Source organism: Tribolium madens, unplaced genomic scaffold, assembly GCF_015345945.1.
Source record: "Tribolium madens isolate multiple individuals breed KSU strain unplaced genomic scaffold, Tmad_KSU_1.1 Scaffold_7;HRSCAF=85;Tcas5.2_LG10, whole genome shotgun sequence".
Classification (NCBI taxonomy): domain Eukaryota; kingdom Metazoa; phylum Arthropoda; class Insecta; order Coleoptera; family Tenebrionidae; genus Tribolium; species Tribolium madens.
In genome coordinates, this window is record NW_025401050.1 from 5,882,386 (window position 1) to 5,904,845 (window position 22,460).

Consider the following 22,460-nt stretch of genomic DNA (forward strand, 5'->3'; position numbering starts at 1 on the left):
GAATTCTTTCTGTATTATTTTGTAATGACGTAGCCATGCATTTTTTTAATTTCGCGGTTCTATTTTTAAAAAACAAGCTTTCTCATTGCTTGACTTTACGGTTTTTCAACACTAAACAATTATTTTTTTTTGAACTAATATTAATTATAAATTTTGCGTGCTTGTTGTGCTAGGAATGCCCGAATCGGGTTAAATTGTAAAAATCCAAAACCCAAAAAAGCACTTGTCTAAAAATACCTTCAATACGAATCACTGAAGAATGTTGATGTAGTAGTAGGTACCCCCTCGTGCCTGCTCCAATACAAACCCGCGTCAGTCTTTTTTTAAAATCTCATTGATTTTTCTTGATAGAAGTGCTCTCTTTACGCTATACAAAATATTAATGTCAGACACGCAACTTGACCAGAATAGATTTGGCACAAGTTAAACTTGATTAGTCGCTACCCTGTGCCAAACCCGTGCACATCGCTGCAACAATCGCACCTCAAAACCACCCTTTATTTATTTCGATCGTCGACTATGGGGTTTGTTATCGATCTGTTCGGGGCGTAAATAAAAAAAAATGAAATCGAGCGTTTCACAATTCAGTTTAAACTCGCGAGCGCTGCCTCGAAATAATTTCAGAGGTGTTAAAAAAGAGGAATTGCGGCGACAAACAAGCATGTATTTGGCGTCCATGACAGTAAGTTTGTTTCAGATTTTCAGGTGGGTGATTGGTGTTTTTGTTTTCAGATCGATGAGTTGTATGCTGAAATTTTGTACGAAATCTTACATAATGTTGGCTGTGATGTAAGTGTTGAGATAGGACAGACTGCCTTAATCTCGTACGCACAAGATGCATTTAAAATTCCTAATAATAAACATAATCAACTATTGTCGGAGGCTGAAAAAAAGGAGGCTCCTGAATTTTTGATCAATGTCGAGGTTATCGAAGCCAAAGATTTGAAACCAAAGGATTCCAACGGGTTGAGCGATCCGTTTGTTACTTTATACTTAGCTAGTAATACGTCGCATAGGTATAACACCTCGGTCAAGTATGGGACTTTGGTGCCCACCTGGGAAGAACATTTCGCATTGTAAGTATCCAGAATTTTTTTTGAAAACTTTTTTTTTTGAAACTGAAAATTTATTTACAAATTCCCAAAAATCGAAAACTTGTTTTTATGAAACACATACAGAATGTCCGGAAAGTTGCGCACCTCCGCGACACTGTATCATCGAGTCATGCCCTAGACAACAAGAAAAATGTTGAAAAAATCCATCTATAAAAATATCGAAGTTATGAAAGTTTAAATTTTGTACTTCGACTCTATTTATTTCTGTTGCTACAGGCTTTTATTGGCAAAATTTTTGTACCTTTACGAAGTAATTATAAAAAAAACATATACAAGATCATCAGTATTATTAAATAGACATAAAAATATGTCAAACGTCAAATTTTTTAAACATCTTTTTAGTACTCTGGGGAACTACCCAATTTCTCTCTTTCAAGGAGGTGCGCGACTTTCCGGACACCCTGTATTTGTACAACGATTCGTCAGTTTTGTCCGGTTTAACTTCATTTAAAGCAAAAAATTTCCGCAAAAATTTGTTTAATAACTACCTATTTATAAAATATCGGCTTTTTCCTAACTGGGAATTTAAAAAATTAAGTTATTTGTTTGTTTACAATTTTCTTCTTGATGAAATTTATTACGTTATTATGGTGAAGCAGAAACTTGAGAGAAAAGCGGCGAAAAAAATTACACTCAATAATGGTTTTTCTCTACCTTTTAACACAATCCTACGCTTTATTTCAATTTTTTATAAACTGATTTTGTTGTTCGATAAAAGAGAAAATTTGACCATTTAACGTTCGCACTTTCTGATTTTCACCTTAAAAAAATAACAATAAAAATATTTTTTTCTCATTTATTTAGCCCAAAATTTTGTTTATATCACTGTTTTTATCTAAAATGTATAAAACTGGACTAAAAACGCAGAAATGGCACTCTAAAAAAAATCTAAATTGCCTTATTTATAAAAAATTAGAACCGTAGCAAATAAAAATAAAATAATTAATGAAAAAAATGTAAAAAAGAAAGATAAATTGAGCAAAATAGAGTCAAATTATAGAGCGTCGAATTATAAATTTAAGTAGGAGAAAATTATGAATAAGTCAGAACTGGAAATTTTATGTGGATAAAAAAATTTAAACTTGGGTTAAAAGTTAAAATACTGACAAAACAGATGATGTGTTAGTTTTTTGAAGTAAGTATAGCAGAATTTTGAGGAGCTTTTTAAGGTTTCTAAAGTCTAAACAAATTCTATTGAATTCTCTACAAAACTGAAAAAAAATTGTAATCATGTAATCGTTTAATTTTCGGTTTAATTTTAATGTGGGTATTGTTAAAATTTCTTCTATGTTTTCTTATTCCTGGAAACGTTTTAAATGGTTTAAAAAAAGGACCAAATCAGAATCAAACTAGTTGAAATAATGTAAGTTGCATTTGTCAAAAAATGAGCTAAAATAAAAGACAACAATAGTGAAAAAAAGTATAACAAACTGGATACAAAAAGTTGAACACAATAGGGACACAGTTTAGAGCTACAACGAACAAAAAATTTGGAAAGAAAAAGGTACAAGAGAGAAAAACAAAGAAAAATTTTTGTGGATTACAAAACTTCCAAAAATCTCAATTATAAGAAAAAATTAATTGCAGATTCTATCATAAAAATGCTTTATCAATAAACTCTAACATCTATTTTTTTTTTAAGATTTGCGTTAATTTTCCTATAATTTTGTCTGATTTTTCCATGATCTTCTTTGACTCTTTCTGATTTCTTCATGCTTTATTCATGATTTCCTCAATACTTCTTGTTATTGGCCAGCAAATGAAGAAAAAAACTATTTGCGCAAGTGCAGTTTTCAATGATTTCCCGCCTCGCAACCCCGATTTCCCCAAATTTTCCTTGATTTCGTCATGATTTCCTCTAATTTCTTTATGATTTTCCCTTGCTTGCAAATGAAGAAAAGAACAACTTCCAATTTCAATGATTTCTTCATTATTCCCTCTGATTTCCTTATAATTTTGTCTGATTTTCCCGAGTTTGGAAGTGTGATTTTTTTCACGATTATCCTTGATTTCCTCATGATTTTTCTTAATTTGCCAGCAAATGGAAAAAATTTCTTCTGAATTTCTTAATTCTGTAAATCGATTTTCATTGCGATTAGTTTTCTTATCAAAGGTTTACATTTTTGAAATCATTAAAATTGTTAAAAGTAAACATGAAGTTGAAATTTTGCGAAATATATATTTTTTATTTTTGCTACTTTTTATTATCTAAAATGTAGAAAAAGCTTTGAAAGTCATAAATGGGTAACATTTTTCTCAGACCGATCTCCCCTAGGTATAATTTCTACATTCTACACAACATTTTCGAATCTGACAGAATTTGACCACAGTTTCTAGTGATTTTCCCTAATTTCCTCATGTTTTCCTCTGATTTCTCCTGATAATTTTCCCTGTTTTCATTAAGATTTTTTTAATTCGCAAACAAATGAAGAAAAAAGTACTTACGCATTTGCATTTTTCAATGATTTCTCATGATTTGCTTTGATTTCCCAAATTTTAACACCAGATTTTCTTTCTTGCTTTGATTTCCGTTGATTTTTTATACGATTTTCCCTTAAATTCAATTTCTCACGATTTGCTTTGATTTTTCCCGATTTCTTCGAGTGTTCCCTTAATTTGTCAGCAAATGAAAAAAAAACTAAGAATGTTTCCTGATTTCCATATGATTTCTTCTGATTATTCCAATTATGTAAACCGATTTCCTCTGCGATTTAACCCTCGATTATATTGCAATTTTCTTGTCGAAGGTTTATACTTTTGAAACCATTAAAATGAAGTCGAAATTTTTAGATTTAATCCCAACTAAACGAAATATTTTTTATCTTTGCTACTTTTTAGGTTTAAAATATCTGAAAAAATCATGTTTTTTGAAAGCTCTACATGGAAAACGTCTTTCAATTTCTTTTTGTTTACATTATTTTCAGACCGATCTCTGAAAATTCCCTCGACGACACCCTCTGCATCGAAGTGTGGGACTTCGACCCCGCCGAATCCGTCAAGGAGAAATTCGGTCGCTTCTTCGACGTGAAAGGCGTCAAAGGCATGCGAAAATTCGTGAAGGAAATCGCCGTGGCGGCCGCCACCGGCCAACACGAGAACGAACTCATCGGCGTGTCCAAAATCCCCCTCAACTCAATCCCGGCCTCGGGCCTCACCATGTGGTACAGCCTCGACAAGAAGAACAAAGCGACGCGTCAAGGCGTCATCAAAGTCCGAATTTCCTTCAGTTCGGAGAAAAACCGCCAAGTCGCCGCCCAAGAACACAGACACATGTTGCGAATCGTCCTTTTGCACGAACTGGAGTTGTCCAAAGTGGCCCAATTCTGGTGGTGCGGGACGTTCAGTCCCCAGGGCGAAGCCCTGCTAACCCAGCACATAGCCCAATCGGGGCTCACGCCACCGGAAGTGGCGCTGTGCCAATGGGCGGTTTACACTTCCGTTCACCAAAACCACGCACTCAGTTTCAGTCTTTTCGGGAAACTGCTGGAAAAGTTGCTGAAACCGCTTCAGGGGGGGAGCAACGATGAAGATTTGAAGATATTCTGGGACGGGGCGAAGAAACTCCTCCCGTCGTGTTTTTCAGTTATTAGAAAAATCCGAAAGAGGGATTTTAAGGATAAAATGACGATGCAACAATTGACCGAAGTTTTGAAAATTTTGGGAAATATTAAAATGTTGGGAATACCGGATGATGTTGATTTGTTTCCCAATAATATGTATTCGTGGGTGACGTTTAGTGAAGAAACGAAACGTGATATTTTGACTGTTGTTGATGATGCTGTTCAACAAGGAGCCGATGATTGGTTTAATCATATTATGGAGAATAATGTTCAGCAAAGTGACAGCGATGTGGGACGTTTGCAGTATTTGATTCAAGCGATTCAATTGGTTAAAAGCGATCTACAAAAAGCACTAGAGTTCTACGACAAGCTTTTCCAACAGTAAGTTTTTTTGTGATTTTAAATTACACAGGGCGACAAAAAAAGTCATGTCGTGACAACTTGACAAATTATGCCGGCTGGTATAATATATACAGGCTGTTTGCTGTTTTAAAAGTGCTGAAACTTCAAAAAACGTAGGTGGTGTAACTATAGCACCAATAAAAATGCAAGTTTAAGTAACATTAGGTAACATACATTTCTCCTTTATGGCGCATTGTATGATTAGCAAACCTTAACTTCAAAAAATCATATCTTGAAAATTTCTTGGTATATTCATTTATAAATTTGGATCTCAACTAATAAAGAGATGCTCTACACGATGGTGATGATGAAAAAAAAATTACTCGTAGGGTTTTTCTTAGATTATTTTGATTTATTCGAACACTGTTCGAAGAAAAGTTCGCAAATATTCAATTTCAAATTACATATCATTCTAAAGGGCAAGTCCATCCCTTTAGAATGGTCTTTATTTGAAGAAAAATGATTTTTTGAAGTTAAAATATTTTAAATTCATTTAAATTAGAAAAACAGTTATTTATATCTTTATCGTCGTGTATAATACAACATTTTTTTATAGCAGGACTTTGAGTTTAATAGAAAAAATAAAATTTAAAAAAATTACAATTTTTGACATTTCTCAATACGAAACGTCAGATTATTTTTAACAGATTTAAAGCAAGTTTAAGCCTTGTTGAGTCTAATTCAACTTGTTTGAGTGTAAATCGAACGCTTTATTTCACCTCGTGGATAATAAAATTTGTAAATTTAAATGAACAAAATAAGTTAAAACATTTTATCTACCCTTGCTGTTAAAGTGCTACTTTATCTACTCAAACGAGTTGATAAAGAAATAGTTTAACATCTGCTATAAAAAAAAATTATTTACTTCAAAGTGTGTGTCCACACTTTGAACGATGGGATTGAGTTTTTGCTTTAAATCTAATGGTTTGGCCGTAATCGTTATTCAAAAAGTACGAAGTTTTCAAAATTTTACTTTAAATGGGTTTTTCTCAGAAACTATAAGATTTAGAGCAAAAAGCTAAAAAACAGTAGAATCTACTTTAAATTATCAAATTTAATTTTTTATCATATACAAAAAAGATCAGTGTTTTACAATATACAGGGTGTTCCGTTTTTATTGTTACAAACTTAAACAGGTGATAAATTATTCAATTTTAAGACAAAAGTTTCCTATGAACATGTATGAAAAAATGTTACGTAAGCGAGCTACACCCCCTGAAAGAGATGCGTTTTTAATGGGGTTTTCCCACTATTGTAGAATAGATAAAATTACGAGAGTTGGTACAGCTGATTACTTTTAAACACTTGAACGAATTAAAGATCAGTTGTGGAATTTTTTTAACCCCGAGTCTCTTAAACGGTGAAACAAATTTAATTTTTAATTTTTATCCTCTTTATGGTCTGTAAGACAAATTGTAAACTGATTTTACTCAAAAACGGTAAGTTTTATCGAAAAAACGCAAGAGACCTCTTTTTGTGAAAACTCTGAAATTTAGAATTTAGTGTCTGAAAGTGGCAAAAACCAATCGCCAATGTAGTTAGGGCCCTTTTTACCCTAAAGCCCCCAGTTTAGGACACCCCTGAGTAAAAATTTCGACATTTTATATTTGAATTCATTTGGGTGTATAAAGGTTATCAGTTGTACCAAATTTTGTAATTTTATCTACGATGCTTTCTGAAATATTGGAAAAAATCCATTAAAAGATGCCCTTTCAGCAGGGGATGTGGCTCCCGTATATAAAATTTTTCGATATACAGGGTTATTCATAAATATGAAGCAATATTTGACCCTCTAAAATGACCTATAAAATGATGTTAATTTAAATAATAACTCGTGTCCTATCTCTACTGATAAGAATTTTACAGCCCTCGGAATGTGGGTATGGAAATTTGATTTTTTTGTAATAACTTTGGAACTATTTGACCAAATATTATAAAATTTGGAACATTTCCTTGTGATAACATACCTTTTGAACTGGTAATCACGAAAACATACATCCACTCAATTTCCGGTTCCAGCAGTTGCAGGTCACATTTTCTGTATTTTTCCATTTTTTTGCTCTCTTAACACCAATTTTTTATTGCCCAAATCGATAGAGTAATCAATTTCGAATAAAAAACGCATAACCTTTAATACCTCTAAAATGGACCGTTTGAAAGATATTTTAATTTAAACTGAGGACTGCACAACGCTGAAATAAAAAAATAGGGATTTTGAATAAGTGGTATCCACGGCAACCAATGACCATGGTCACAAAAATCCCTACCAGGCATCTGTTAACTTTGACCATAAATTTTTGTGAATTTTTTATAAATTAAATGCTACGAGATCGATTTGGATTTATTGTAGATTACGTTTGGAGTCTGAAGTAAACTCTTTTATTAAATATTTTCAATTAATCGCCCAAGAAACGTCCATTGTCAAAGTTGACAGATGCCTGACAGCGATTTGTGGGACCATGGTCATTTGTTGCCGTGGATATCATTTATTCAAAATCCCTATTTTTTGATTTCAGCGTTGTGCAGTCCTCAGTTTAAATTAAAATATCTTTGAAACGGTCCATTTTAAGGCTATTAAAGGTTATGCGTTTTTTATTTGAAATTGATTACTCTATCTATTTGGGCAATAAAAAATTGGTGTAAAGAGAGCAAAAAAATGGAAAAACACAGAAAATATGACCTGCAACTGCTGGAATCGGAAATTGAGTGGATGTATCCGGTTTTCTTGATTACCAGTTCAAAAGGTATGTTGTCACAAGGAAATGTTCCAAATTTTATAATATTTGGTAAAATAGTTCCAAAGTTATTACAAAAAAATCAAATTTCCATACCCACATTCCGAGGGCTGTAAAATTCTTATCAGTAGAGGTAGGACACGAGTTATTATTTCAATTAACATCATTTTATAGGTCATTTTTGAGGTTCAAATATTGCTTCATATTTATGAATAACCCTGTATGTTTATAGGAAACTTTTACCTTAAAATTGAATATTCTATCATCTGGTTAAATTTGTAACAATAAAAATGGAACATCCTGTATAGTTATTGAGAAAATCTGATTGTAAAATCAAAAATATCGAAAATATAAATTCGACTAAAACTTCAAAACCATTACGAATTTTGCAGATTTCTTGACGCCAATTCTAGGAACATTTTATATTTTTTTGATTTTTATCGAGATTTGCTCGATTTTTGGTACTAGAGTAGTTTATTAGTAACTCCGGAATTATTGGCGCTAGCTTTTTGTGATTAGGTTTGTTGGAAAGCAAATTTAATCATCAGTGCCCTACGATAAACAGAAAATTCCTACTTAATTCAAAAATAACCAAAGTTTTGCAGTTTTTTCGACATTAACCATTTTTTACCCGAAATTAATGAAATAACATAATAAACTAAAAGTAAATTTTAGACAAAAAAATAGTTTTTTTTTTGTTGCGTGTCCCTTGTTTCAGTACCTTTCAGAGGAGCTTTGTTTATGGTGTTTTTTATTTTTTCCAGAACGATAAATTTCCAATACGCCAAAGCTTTGTACGTCTTCTACCAAGCAAAAATCTCAGCTCTCGCCGAGCCCGACGTCCGCAACATTTGCAAATCCCTCAAAAAGCTTTCCTTCACCGGATTCACAACAAACGAAACCGAATCAAACGAATCGCTGAAAGAAGGCACGACCTTGTTCGAACTCTATTTAGCTCTCCACCGATTTGTTGCACTTGGCAAAGGTTTATGCCAGACAGATTCGGATTCATTTCATATTCGGAATTTTTATCAATGGTTTCATGGCGGCGTTGCTCAATGGCTTGATATTGCCGTGTTTAAAGCCCTTCAGCGTATCGAAAAAGCCGTCGAATTGGATAAATTAGTGCCAGTGGACACCACGGTTAGGTATAGTTCTTCAGCCGTCGACACGATTTCGATTTTCTATCAAGTGGGTATTTTGTTGTTTGAAAAACAGCGTTTCAGGGTTTGTTTGTAGGTGAAAGTATTTTGGCAACAGCTCAACTGGCCGGATGTCGAAGGCTGCTACACGTTCATTGCCAAAATAATTGATGTGAGTGAAATGGTGTCAAAAAATAACACCAGTAAAAAATAATTCCAATCTCACAAAGCCTGGAAAATTTTATGAAAATAACTCAAGGGATTTTGGAGAAACTAATAGATTTTTATTTTAATCGTGAAACATCATCACATCCGTAACGAAATAGTGTTATTTTTTGATGTAGAATTTGTGGTTGCAATTTTTACGATTTTGAGAAAACACCCTGTATATTTTTGGAGATTTTCAAAATGTGCGTATTGCTTATTTTTTCATTGGAACAATTAATTTGATATATACATATTAATAACAATTTTAAACAAATGTTTTATCAGTTATTTAAAAAGAATTTTTAAACTTCATCACCCTGTATTTCCGTATTGAAGCTTTTTAGGGCTATCGTTATTTGACAAATCAGTATTATTTTTCGATGTACAGTATGTGGTTGCAAATCTTTACGATTTTGAGAAAACACCCTGTATATTTCTTGAGATCTTTAAAATCGTGTGTATTGCTTATTTTTTCATTGGAACAATTAAGTTGATATATACATATTAATAACAATTTTAAACAAATGTTTTATCAGTTATTTAATAAGAATTTTTAAACTTCATCACCCTGTATTTCCGTATTGAAGCTTTTTAGGGCTATCGTTATTTGACAAATTAGTGTTATTTTTCGATGTACAATATGTGGTTGCAAATCTTTACGATTTTGAGAAAACACCCTGTATATTTCCTGAGATTTTTAAAAACGTGTGTATTGCTTATTTTTTCATTGGAACAACTAATTTGTCTTGCTATTGTTTAAAAAAAAAATAAGATAAAACTTTATCACCTTGTATATCCGTAACGAAGCTTTATAGGACTATGGTTTATTTGACAAATTATTGCTACTTTTCGATGTAGAAATGTGGTGCAATTTTTTGCAATATTAAGAAAACAAAACAAAAGTAAAACAAAAACAAAAAGTACCATCCTTGCAAAAAAAAATATTTATACAGAGGGTCTTTTTGTCTTGTTGTTACCTATTTGATTTAAAAATTATCAAAAATTATTAATTTTTTTTTATTTAAGTTTTTTAAAAAAATATTGCACTAATTTTTGATTTCACTTTTTTTGAAAACCAGACATACAATAGGCGAGGTGGGTTCACTCTAAAATTTGCTTCGTTTTCATACAAATCAAATGTTCAATTTTTAAAATTAGTATTTTGGAAATGAGACGATTGCAGTGTTTGCTCTTTTTTCCTAATCTGGGAAATTTTTGGTACAAATATCTATTAAATAATTTTAAAAAAAATAGTACACCTGTAATTGCACTGATTTAAATTTAAAAAAATGCATTGCAGAAGTTGCGTTTTAATCTTGTTTGGTACATTTTGTCGATTTTTTTGTTATCTGAAAACCAGAGGTGCAGTAGTCGAGGCGAGTTCATTTCAAAATTTGCCCTATTTTTTAAGTCAAGTCGAAGTAGTCAAATGCTCAATGTCAAAAATTTTTATTTTCGAAATGGGACAATTGCAACGTTTTGCTTTTTTGGTACCTTGTAGACTCGGGTCTTAGCTACAATTTTTACAGTTTTCATAAATAAATCCATTATTATTTTTGCTGATTAAAAATGCTAAAAAATTAAATAGTATTGTGGCAAGTTAAACCTGGCGTTTGATGCGGTTTTGACACATCGTAATTTCGGTCATTAGCTATCGACTCTCTAATTTTTTTTAATTCATTAATACAATCGCAAAAAAATATTTTTTTAATCGCTTGAATTTAAAATAAGTATTAAATATGGGATATTTTCGTTATTTGATTTTAGATTTTCTATTTGAAAACCAAAAATGCAGCAGGCGAAAGGCTAACACCAAAATTTGTCTTTTTTTAAGTCCACAAAATAAAAAAAAAACAAATTTTCAAAATGGAACGATTATGTCTAATATTTGCTCTTTTGGCACATTATAAACTTGGGTTTTGAGCACAATTCGTGTAATTTTCGTAAATAAATTTCTATTAAGTAATTAAAAAAAAAATCATAAAAAAAATGGATTTTAATAATTTTTTGCCAGAGTATAGCTTTGGAAATTAGCTACCGACTCTCTAAATTTAAGAAGAAGGTAAAAATGTCAAAGTCAAACCCACGAATTAAAATGTATTAATTTTTTTCTTGTTCGACATTGAAACTTTTATCTTCCCCTTAAAAAAATGAAACCCCACTTCGAATTTGAAGAATTTTTGTAATCTCCGAATTTTATATTTTAATAAAAATTGAAAGATGTTTTTTTTTTTAAGTTTGGTATAATTAAAATTGTAATGTCAACCCAGAAAATATTTAATGTAAAAAAAATTTTTTTCGTAAATTAAAAAAGTTACAGTGCTACAACTTAACAAACATTAACTTTATAATTCTCTCGTTAGACTGACTTAATTATACAGGGTGTTTCAAAAATGTCCTTTCTTTATGAAATACGTTTTTTAGGATATTTGTCGTTGTTGTGTCTTTTACGCCGAAAGAATGTCAATGCGAGTGGACGGAATGGATGTTGAAAAAGACGAGAAGAAATTCGAAGTAACCAATGAGTGGTGTTTGGCCATCAACAACATCGAATATGTGAGACAATCCCTGCAACCTTTTACGGAAGAACTTGATATGGAAAAAGTCATTGAAAAATTAGGCGACTTGAAAAGTGCAATAGAGGCAAAAAGATGTCAAGATACGCTAACTACGGTCATAGCAAATGCCATAGATACCGTGCGAAATGAGATTATCGCCCTCCTAGAAACAGTGGTCAAAAAGGTTTGCTCAATTTTTTTTGGAACTTTTTTTAATAATTTTTTTTTCAGATGGTGCCAGCCATGAAACGACTTTTAATCGAAGGCGCAGAACTCTTCAATCAAGATAGCAACAGCATTGATAGACTCATGCGATACGTAGATAACAATTTATCGACTTTACATAACGAGCTTAACGAAGAGAATTTTAACCGAGTTTTGGAAATTGTTTGGGATAATTTAGACACAATTTTGAAGGAAATAATTCAATCGAATTTGGAGAAAAGACGACCACCGTCGTTCTTTGCCAATCTTCACAAAACCTTGAACCTCATGCTTGGGTCATTCAAAACTTCGAGTGATTTCACTTGTGACGAATTGAAGAAAACTGAATTGAAACTGAAAGTGAATGGGCTTGAAACCAACGACTTGATCCATTTAGTTCATCTGAATTTGTACGAGGAATTTCGAAATGTCAAAGAATCGAAATACGGAGTGTTGTCTGTGAAAGCCAAATTCGAGAATAAAAGTCTCAAAGTCGTTGTAATGAACGCGAGAAATTTATTTGCGATGGATTCGAATGGTTATAGTGACTCATTTGTGAGGATACATCTTTTACCCGAACACAAGTTTAGTGGGATTCCCAAACCGAAAACGCAAACGCATTACAAGAATTTATTTCCTTTGTATGACGAAAACTTTGTTGTGTACGAAATTGTTGTTCATGTTGTTTTTTTTTATTACATTTTTTTTCAGTGAGTTACCGCCTGATTACAAGGATGTGGAAAATGGACTGGTGCTTTTCAGTGTCAAGGATAAAGATATGTTGGGTTATAATAACCAATATATTGGTGAGGCGTTTCTGCATTTTAAAGACATTGACTCGTCGAGTACTCCAATTGATGATTTACCACAAATTCAGTTAGCTTTGTCAAGACCAACTGATTTGAGTTAGTGACAAGTTTATTTAACATAGTTCGAATATTTGTGTTTTTTTTTTAGATACCGAAGCGATCAAGGCCCTAGAAAGTCGGTTAGGTGATAAACAAGCCAAGGAGTTTTTGAGGAAACTTAAACAAAGAATGGGAACTTCATAATCTAAGACTGTATTGAAAAAAAAATATATTTGATGCATATTTTTACTGTACTTATAATATATATTGTTATTAATTTGTATTGATGCCTTTTACACTTTTCCTAATTGTGGAAACACAAAATATTTTCATCTTTAAATTTAATGGTTCTGTATAATTGGTTGCATAATCCAATAAAATAAAAAGTTGATAAAATTGACAAAGTTCTATCTTCGAAACAAATTTATCAAATTCAAAAATTTCAAGTAAGATAAGATACCAGGAACATGAAAAAAATGCTTAAAAAATATCTCTCAAAAGTTTTTTACATTTAAAATTTTTATGTCTATTTAATGATACTGACGACTTGTATTTGTTGTTTTTGTAAAAGTACAAAAAATTTGCCGATAAAAACCACAATTACAACTTCCTTATCGTTTCTTCTTCTAATAGCCTGTAGCAGAAAAACTTGGAAAATTACTTTTCCAAAAGTAATAAATAGAGTTAAAGTGCAAAATTTAAACTCTCGTAACTTCGAAATTTTTATAGACAGAATTTTTTCCATATTCTTCGTATAATTTTTCTCTGGGGCGCGAGTTCTGGCGCAATCTGTATAACTAGAAAACAAAAAATGAAAAGAAAATATAAAAAACCGTTAACAGAGTCAAAAAACTGAAAACACATGATTAGAAAACCATAAAATACAAATTATAATTCAGTAACACAAAGAGAAAATAAAAAACACAACGATGATTTTTTTTCTTATTTAGTAACAACTTTTTTATGAAATTATGTCATATACCAGAAGGTGTTTTTTTTAATATAAAATCTAACAATACTATACTCAAAATAATCAGACAATGACAATATGTACAGGGATATTATAAATGTTTGTAGCTCAAATTGGCTTGAATTTGGATTTTTGCCGCTCTGCTTCAAACATGAAACAAAAATGTGGCCAATGTAATTGATAACTTGTTAAGTACATATTATAAAGCGGCACATTAAAAAAAATACTTCTTAAAATCCTAAATAAAACGTAAAACATTTGCAATGGTTTGCAAAGTTATTGCAAGGTAATAATCAATTTTAGATAATAAAGAGTCTATTCAAACCTAGATTTATAAAGTAAGAAGGTTGCCTGGTAACTTGGAGTGAGAGACACTAAAGAACGAGTAAGATGGTTATATGGTGACGTCAGTGGACGAACACACCTAACTGTGCAATTGCAGCGAAAACAAAGTATTTTTCAAGTTAAAGTCTTCTTTTTGTCGTCAATTTTGATTTTGAATTGTTTTATAACTAAAATTTTGATGTTATGCAGTATTTCAAACGTGAAGCAGTGACAATTATGGATCAATACAATCTGATTGTAGCGAAACAGTGCTGTAATATGTAGGTTTAAAATATGAAACAAGTATTTGCATCTTGTGTCTACTTTATTATTTTTGTAATGTATTAGTTAATAAGTTTTAGGTTGCAAGTTTTTTTTAGTTTTTTTTACTGTCATATGTCATATTTTGCCATCTCAGTATGTAATCTACTATTATCAACATGTCATCAATTTGGTTTGAACCTATCGTATGCGATGATTGTAATGCTAGTCAATTTAATTCGTTTCAGCAAAATAAAATAAATCACTTTATAACATTGTAAAAAATAAATAAAGATTTAACTAGTTCAGCATTCACGTATCTGTATAATTGGTTGCATACATCATCTCGACAAAATGAACATGTTCGTTAATGATCGTTGGAAGGTGAAAATCCGAAAATTATTCAACGACAATTGCCGAACATGTTGAATCATTGTTCTAAAAGTCAACGTTATTTATTGACATTTGTTAAGAAAAAATGTAATATTATTATTTTTTTCCTATTTAACGAATCAAAAGTAATATTTTAGTTTCAGAAATGACAAGTTTGTTTCTGAGCTTAATAATTTAGTATTCTAATGTGAAGTATTCTAACCCTAACCTCACATTTAACCCAAACAAACACGATGGAAAACGACTCTTTGAAGCAAGAAAATGCCCCAGAAACCTCCTTCAAAAAACCAATGTTGGTGGGAAAAATCGGAAAATTCCCAAAAAGGTTACAAAATGTGGAATCAGTTCCAAGTAAAGTGGAAGAAAAACAATGCATAAATGAAAAAACAGAACCAGGTACAATACAGTGGCCTCTGACTCTGAAATTAAGTTGGCGACATTGACAGTCACCTAAAATCCAGCGTTGCCAAGTTGATTGACAAGAAATTGACTCATTTTTAGACTCAAACGTCCCCCCTGTGCATCAACCAGTCGAGAATAAGAAGCCCGAAGTTAAATCATTGCCCTATGAAGAACCCAACTGCTCATCTTTACCCGAATCGGCCTCACATGACTATATTTTGGAAGTATTAAAAAACGGTTCCATTATTGAGACCGTAAATGTGATGAAAAAGCCGTTTTGGACGTTTGGGCGGCTAACAAGTTGTGATATTTGCATGCAACATCCCACCATTTCTAGGTAAATTCATTCCTAGTCATTACATCCCGTGGTTGGGAAATAATATTTTTGAATTTTTATTACATTTGTGTTACAGATATCATGCTGTTTTACAATACAGAAAGGACGAGAAAGACGCCACCAATTCGGGTTTCTACATTTACGATTTAGAAAGCACACACGGCACTTTTTTGAACAAAAATCGACTCAAACCAAGAAATTACGTGCGGATGCGTGTAAGTAAGTTAGTCCATAGTGCGTGTCGAGTACTTCCCCTGAGCGATATTTTGGAAAGTTGAAATGACGTCATTGAGTGCTTCTTGATACGTCTGCGGTTTGTGTTTTTCCCCCTTGACAGTGCCTTGTAGTTTCCCAATATGTGCCCGAATTTCCTCGATTTGTCTGTCAATATCTTCTCGATTTTCTTCTGTTACTTTCTCCAAGTCGTTGATGTCTCTCTGATACGAGAATTTGATATTTTCAATGCTCTTCTTGATTTGGTTCAAATATCCCGAACTGTTGGTAAGCCTGTCTTGCAACTCTTTGAATTGGTTCTCCATTTGTTCGTTTCGTTCTTGTGATTCCTGCTTCATTTCTTCTGTTTTTAGAAATAAGTTTCGCAGACGTTGGAATGAGGCATCTTCACTTGTTTGTGATGGTTTCTTATCAGAACGCGTAAAAGTGTTTTTTTGGTCTTTTACTTGCTTTTTACTAGCTGTTGTATCCATATTTGAGAAATTTTGATTGTGTGTCACGAATATGGAATGACTTTTGTGAGTTTTGTTGTTGAGGAAACGTTTGATCAATGCCGCGTGTCGACAGTAATAAAACTTGTTGATTTTTTTATTGATTTCAATTTCCTTAAAAAAATTGCCACTCATTCGGTTTTTCTTTAAACAAGTAACACAATAACAAAATATGTCTCTAAAAAAAATTAAAATAAAAATTAATCCCAGATCTTTTCCCAAAATTACTAGAAATTGAGAAAAATCACCAAGTTGGCAACACTGCCGCGTGTCTAGAGATTCACATTAGTAATCCAAATTTGGAAAAAAATAAGATTCGGGGCTTCGTCTTAAAGATAAGTCGAGTTTCTCAGAATCATCGGAATGAATGTGGAATTACAGGAATTATTTTGGAATTACCTGAATTAAGTCAACAGCCCCTTGGTAAAAACAAAAACACAGCCAGGATAAATGTTTAATGTCAAAACGTTACAAATTTCGAATCCAAACTATTCGAAAACATAAACTGAGTCAAATGCGCATCCATATTTACCAGTCGGTATTTGGTCGTATCTATTAATAAAAAGAAATTTGTTGTCTTGTAATACATTATCGTTTTTTCTACATTCTTCGATGAAAAAATCTCCGAAATATCTCGATGCGCGTATTCCACTGGGAGACTTGTTTAAATTCAAGTCGTTTTTCCACTCGAATGCGTTTTTCTCTGGATGAAACTGAAGCCCATAGAAGGGATATTTTTTATGTTCCAACGATGCAACAAACAAATTGTCTTCTTCATCAAAATTTTCACTAGTTACAAGCCAATTTCTTTGAGACAAATCTTCTTTTAAAATACAATAATTGTGAAAGTGAGGTGCAACTTTTTTTAGATCGTTTTTGATTGTTTCGATATTCTTGAACATTTTGCTATTTTTGCTGGAAGTGACGTTAATATCCAATAAAATGTTTTCAGCTCTGCAATGTTTTCGGATATTTACATTTTTGTTGGCTACCATGACTAAACCTTCCATCCCGAGACATATTCCTAAAATTGGAAAATAGTCTCCTGCTTCATTTTTCCTTACTATTATTTTATATAACACTTTTAAAGCCTCATAGAAGGAGCCAGTTTCTAACTTTGATACTCCACCCGGTATCAATAATCCACTAACATTGCCTATAATATGCTCATAATAGGGCTCATTTTTGTCCAATTTTATTGGAATAACTCGTGCCCCACTACTTTCTACGAATTTTACATAAGACGAGACAATAAAAGCAGTGTAATCATCTGTATGTTTAGCATCCTGGCGAATACATTTCTGCAAAGTTGGTGATATTTCTTGGGTTAATATTCCAACGGTTACTTTGGTGCCGGCATAAACCGTTTTGACAAGTAGTAAATAAAAAATAACCCTCATTTTTAATACTTAAATATTACAGATAAGCACGTAAATTGCCCAAACCCATACTTACGTACAGTTTGGATTATTTGTTTTAACGTTTTTAAATCATGTAAGAGAACTGAATACTTAGTTTCCGAACTTTGCACTAAATAATGTACTTTTATCAAAAAGGTTATCAAAAATTAATTTCTAGATGCAAAACAACTTAAAACATCAAGATTTTATCTTTGAATTCTGTGGTTTTTATCATATTTTCGGTGTAAACATGTTGACCACATTTAAATTTCCCGCCAGTTTCCGCACTATCCCTCTCACTCTTCTCTTATTCGACCTGAGATAGCTCTATCTTTGTCACAAATTGGAGAGAAGTAGTCAGATGGCGCTATAGTCGAACATTATATCAGAAGCCGAGTTTACACAACATTATTACGTTGATTTAAAAGCCAAATTTTGCTATTATTTAACGTGAATTAAAAATTTTAAAGCAAAATTAATTTCGCAGATTACAAATTTCTTGTTGAAAGCGAACAGTGGACCCTTAATTGCCCTCAAATTCAATAAAATTCTATAAAAAACATTCTTTATTTTGTACTCAGTGTTAAAGAGTGCTTTTATGCTAATTCTAATTTCAGTAGATAAAGTGGTCTTTTATCGTCTTGTGAAATAAAGTAATTTTTATTTACTGTTTGTTTTTTATCAACTAATTTCAGTAGATAGAGTAGTCTTTTATCGTCTAATGAAATAAAGTAATTTTTATTTACTGTTTATATTCAAGAAATTTTTACTTTTACTTTTTACAATTTCTTTATCGTCTTGTATAATAAATAACTATTATTACAAAAAAAATTAACATGAACATGAAAAAATATTAGAATCGGAGTCTTACAAACTCTCACTTAATTCTTTCCTATTGTAAGATAAAACGACATGCTTTGCCCAGGAACACGATTAATTTATTTTTTATACCAAAAAATGTAAAAATTTATGTTCATTCTTGTTTATTTTTCTTATTTAAGAGAATATATTTTTAACATTTAACTTTTGTATTAGTTTTTAACTTCTGAAACTTTTTGTAATTCCCCAAAAATGATTTTCGTCTATTTTTTATTCCATAACTAATTAAATACAAAATAACAAAACCATTCTAAAAAAATCATTAATTATTCTATGAAATACCGCATTATTTAATTAGTCAATTGTAATTATCCTAGCGCATTATTTTATTACATACAGGTGCACCAGAATTCGCGCCCTAGATAAAAATGCCATATAAGGTAAGATACCAGGAACATGGAAAAAATCTTTAAAAAAAATTATCTATAAAAATTCCAATGTTATGAGAGTTTAAATTTTGCACTTTGACTCTATTTATTTCTGTTGGAAAAATAATTTTACAAGATTTTTTGCTACAGGTTATTTAGAAGAGGAAACAAGGAAACTGTATCCTAAATTGTAAATCTGTTCAATGTTATTTGTGGCTGTTATTGGCAAAATTTTTGTACCTTTACTAAATAATTGTAAAGAAACATGTACAAGATCATCAGTATCATTAAATAGTCATTAAAAAATGACAAATGTCAAAATTTTTTGACAGATAGAATTTTTTAAACATTTTTTCCATGTTCCTGGTATCTTATCTTAGTTGAAATTTTTCTTTGGGGCGCGAGTTCTGACGCACCCTGTATAAAATAAAGAAGCAAACGAATAAAAAAATTAAAATTTCTTTGTAGCGAATTTGAGTAAGTTCCACGGAAAAGTCCAAATCGTTCTAAAGTTTTAGCAAAAAACATTATCTTCAGACAGTGTTGCCAATTTCATGATTTTTTCCCAGCTTTTATTATTTTTTGATTTGATGAATCTTAGAAATTTGAAAGATTTGATTGGTCTAAATTTTATGAGGGAAATAGTCTCCGATAATTCCAAAAAGAATCCCAGAAATATTCGAGTAATTCACAAGTAATCTCAAACAAATTCCAAATAATTCGATTAAATTCCCCTTCTGTACCAAAATAAATTTCCCTTAGGTTGGCCACATGTTAAAGCTGGGCTGCAGTACCCGCTCGTATATTTTAACCGGTCCCGAACACGACACCGAGGATGAATCGGCTTTAACCGTAACCGAATTGAAGCACAAAAGAGAAGAACAAATCCGTCAACGCGAATTAGAAAAATTAGAAGAAGAAGAAAGAGCAAGAAAACAGGAAGAAAAAGGCATCGATTGGGGATTAGGCGAAGACGCAGATGAAGAAACCGACTTATCTGAAAATCCCTTCGCGCAAACTAACAACGAAGATTTGTATCTTGAGAATCCCAAAAAGGCATTGCGTGGTTTCTTCGAAAGAGAAGGCTTAGATCTTGAATATGATTGCACGGAACAGGGAATGGGACAGTTTCTTTGCAAAGTTGAGCTTCCAATTGACGATGAAATGGGACGTCCCATTTTCGCTGAAGTTTTTCACAAGGGCAAGAAGAAGGAAGCGGTGGTTCAGTGTGCTTTGGAAGCTTGTAGGATACTAGATCGACATGGCTTGTTGCGACAAGCCACACATGGTAAGTGTAGTATTTTTTATTACTTCCCTCGGTGCTAAGCAGCTCGGGTATAAAAATTTAAGAGTCTCGGAAACGGAAACCGAAAAATTGGGAAGAAAACGATTACTACGACAGTGACGATGATACGTTTTTGGACCGAACTGGTGCCATTGAAAAGAAGAGAGAAATGAGGATCAAGGCGAAAGTACCACAAAAAGCAGAAACTTACGAGAGTTTGGTTAGTAGCAAAATATTGATTTCTTATAAAAAAAAATGTTTACATTTGTTTCAGATGGAGAAAGAGAAAGAAATCAGTGATTGTATCAGGAAACTGGAATGTGAGCTTGAAGAGTGTCAAAAGTCCCTAGCTTCAGTTGGTACCTCAAGTACTGAAGCCGATCCATTGGACTCTTTTATGATGGAGTTGAAACAATCAAAACCGAGCAAACAAAGTGTGAATAAACTCAAATCTGAGCTTATTAAACTGAAACAAGAACACGGAAATGTTATAAAATTGGTAAATATAGCAAAACCGGCTAGTTTACCACCTCTAGTACCTGAATACGCCTCCAATTCAAACAGTACTAAACTCGAGAAGAAGAGTTTACCTATATTTGGGAAGCGCAAGAAGGTTAAAGTGCAAGTGGTTAGTAAGAGTGAACCGATGATTGTTGATGATGGTGATGATGAAGAAGAAGAAGAGGAAGAACCAAAAAGAGAACAAGAAAAGGAAGACAGTGTTATTGCAGAAAAGGAACAAATAGCTGATCAAAAAGAAGTAAATGTGAACGAAAAGAAGAAAAGAAAAAACCAAAGACGCATACAACAGAAACAAGAACGAGCAGAAATTGAAAAGAAAAAGGGCTATGATGAAGATGCCCACAAAGAGGATTATAATATGTGGGTGCCCCCGAGTGGGCAGTCTGGGGACGGGCGAACGTCGTTGAATGACAAATTGGGCTATTGATTTTAACAATAAATTTTTTGTTTGGTCTTTTTAGTATTAATGTTTTACTAAGTTTCTTATTTAAAATTTATAAACCATTAAACCTATTATGATTTACACAAAACAATTTCGAATTACTATTTGACTGTCCTTGTTTGCATATGCAACCAGTAATACACCTAACAAATTTATCGTTTTGTTGGTTGCATACACTACTGCTTTTAAATTTCAGTGGAACTATCATTTTAATGATTCGTACCCATGGGTGTGCCAGAACTCGCGCCCCAGAGAAAAATTTGATTAAGATAAGATACCAGAAACATGGAAAAAATGTTAAAAAAATTCTATCTGTCAAGAAATTTTAACATTTGAAATTTTTTATGTTTATTTAATGATTCTGAAGATCTTATATATGTTTTTTTTATAATTATGTAGTAAAAGTACAAAAATTTTGTCGATAAAAGCTACAATTAACATTAAACAGAATTATAAATTTTTATAGATAGAATTTTTTTAACATTTTTTCCATGTTCCTGGTATCTAACTTACATGACATTTTTCTCTGGGGCGCGAGTTCTGGCGCACCCTGTATGTGCCTCTAGACGGGTACATTAATCCCCCTACAAGAAAGAATAATAGTGAATAATAGTGTGCATTTATTTGAGCACAGGTACTTCTTCTGCCTCTTCAGAGGAAGATGGAGAAAAGAGTCTTTCTCTGATAAACTCAATCAATTCAGTTGATGATGAAAGCTCATCCTTTGGTTCTGCCACGTCTCTTACAATGTCTATAGACGGAACTGCATTAGGGCGTAAACATGTTCTACTACCAGATACACTCATGTCCTCTGGTTTAAAATGTGCAGAACAAATATATAAATTTCTTGTATATTTATAACTTTCATCTTCTCTGTTAATAAGAGCAAGCCACAGATGAAATCTTTCTTCGGCCCTTGGAAACCTAACAATATTCCCTATTATTTCATGCATACAGAGTGGAATTTTTAACTGGAAAAAAATTCATAATTTGAATATAAGCGATTTTTGTAAAAAATCCTGAATTAGGTCGATTTTTATTTTTCTTTGCGCATCATTTGACACATACGGTTTTTGTTTACCTGCTTTCTGAAATGCACAGCCACCTATAACTTTTTTTTTCAAATGTAATGGTATGACAAGTGACACCTCATTTGAAAGCCCACGTCACATGCAATATAACGCACTATTTGTTTTCTGAATATTTTCAAAGTTTACGTAATAAAAAAATTTAATGCAAAAATGTTCAAAATTGCAAATCAAAAGTAACATGCATTTCTTATCTTTTAAAATACTTGTCATATTTGAAAAAAAAGTTATAGGTGACTGCATTTCACAAAAGCATATAAACAAAAACTATATGTGTCAAATGATGCACAAGA

At 32.1% G+C, this 22,460-nt stretch overlaps 3 protein-coding genes across 8 annotated transcripts in view; 2 read left to right on the forward strand and 1 right to left on the reverse strand.

Moving 5' to 3' along the window:
* Positions 1-13,054, forward strand: part of LOC123009643 (protein unc-13 homolog 4B) — a 28,840-nt gene extending 15,786 nt beyond the window's left edge. For 3 of the 4 annotated variants that reach the window (XM_044406090.1, XM_044406092.1, XM_044406091.1), the window contains 8 exons: positions 733-1,076; positions 4,040-5,056; positions 8,577-9,003; positions 9,052-9,126; positions 11,586-11,903; positions 11,951-12,585; positions 12,635-12,828; positions 12,881-13,054. In XM_044406090.1, the coding sequence (XP_044262025.1) occupies positions 733-1,076; positions 4,040-5,056; positions 8,577-9,003; positions 9,052-9,126; positions 11,586-11,903; positions 11,951-12,585; positions 12,635-12,828; positions 12,881-12,975 (3,105 nt within the window). In that variant the 3' untranslated portion in view covers positions 12,976-13,054. Of the gene's footprint in view, positions 1-453; positions 683-732; positions 1,077-4,039; positions 5,057-8,576; positions 9,004-9,051; positions 9,127-11,585; positions 11,904-11,950; positions 12,586-12,634; positions 12,829-12,880 lie in introns of those variants that run through there. The other variant, XM_044406093.1, reaches the window with a different exon arrangement.
* Positions 13,055-14,650: 1,596 nt separating this feature from the next.
* On the forward strand, positions 14,651-21,090 carry LOC123010018 (kanadaptin). 2 transcript variants are annotated; one of them, XM_044406627.1, is made up of 7 exons: positions 14,651-14,806; positions 14,857-15,115; positions 15,221-15,458; positions 15,535-15,673; positions 19,593-20,118; positions 20,181-20,335; positions 20,390-21,090. In XM_044406627.1, exons 2-7 carry the CDS (start codon positions 14,953-14,955, stop codon positions 21,062-21,064), a joined length of 1,896 nt encoding a protein of 631 aa, XP_044262562.1. In that variant the 5' UTR covers positions 14,651-14,806; positions 14,857-14,952; the 3' UTR covers positions 21,065-21,090. The 2 variants fall into 2 exon arrangements, with proteins under 2 accessions (XP_044262562.1, XP_044262563.1); XM_044406628.1 differs by having other exon boundaries at positions 14,655-14,806; positions 14,863-15,115.
* LOC123010019 (gamma-glutamyl hydrolase-like) lies at positions 16,624-17,697 on the reverse strand. Of its 2 annotated transcripts, none has more exons than XM_044406630.1 (2): positions 17,643-17,697; positions 16,624-17,591 (listed from the first exon to the last, which is right to left on the reverse strand). In XM_044406630.1, the coding sequence occupies exon 2, from the start codon at positions 17,581-17,583 to the stop codon at positions 16,672-16,674; it is 912 nt and encodes a 303-aa protein (XP_044262565.1). In that variant the 5' UTR covers positions 17,584-17,591; positions 17,643-17,697; the 3' UTR covers positions 16,624-16,671. The 2 variants fall into 2 exon arrangements, with proteins under 2 accessions (XP_044262565.1, XP_044262566.1); XM_044406631.1 differs by having other exon boundaries at positions 17,639-17,662.
* Positions 21,091-22,460: the final 1,370 nt, after the last annotated feature.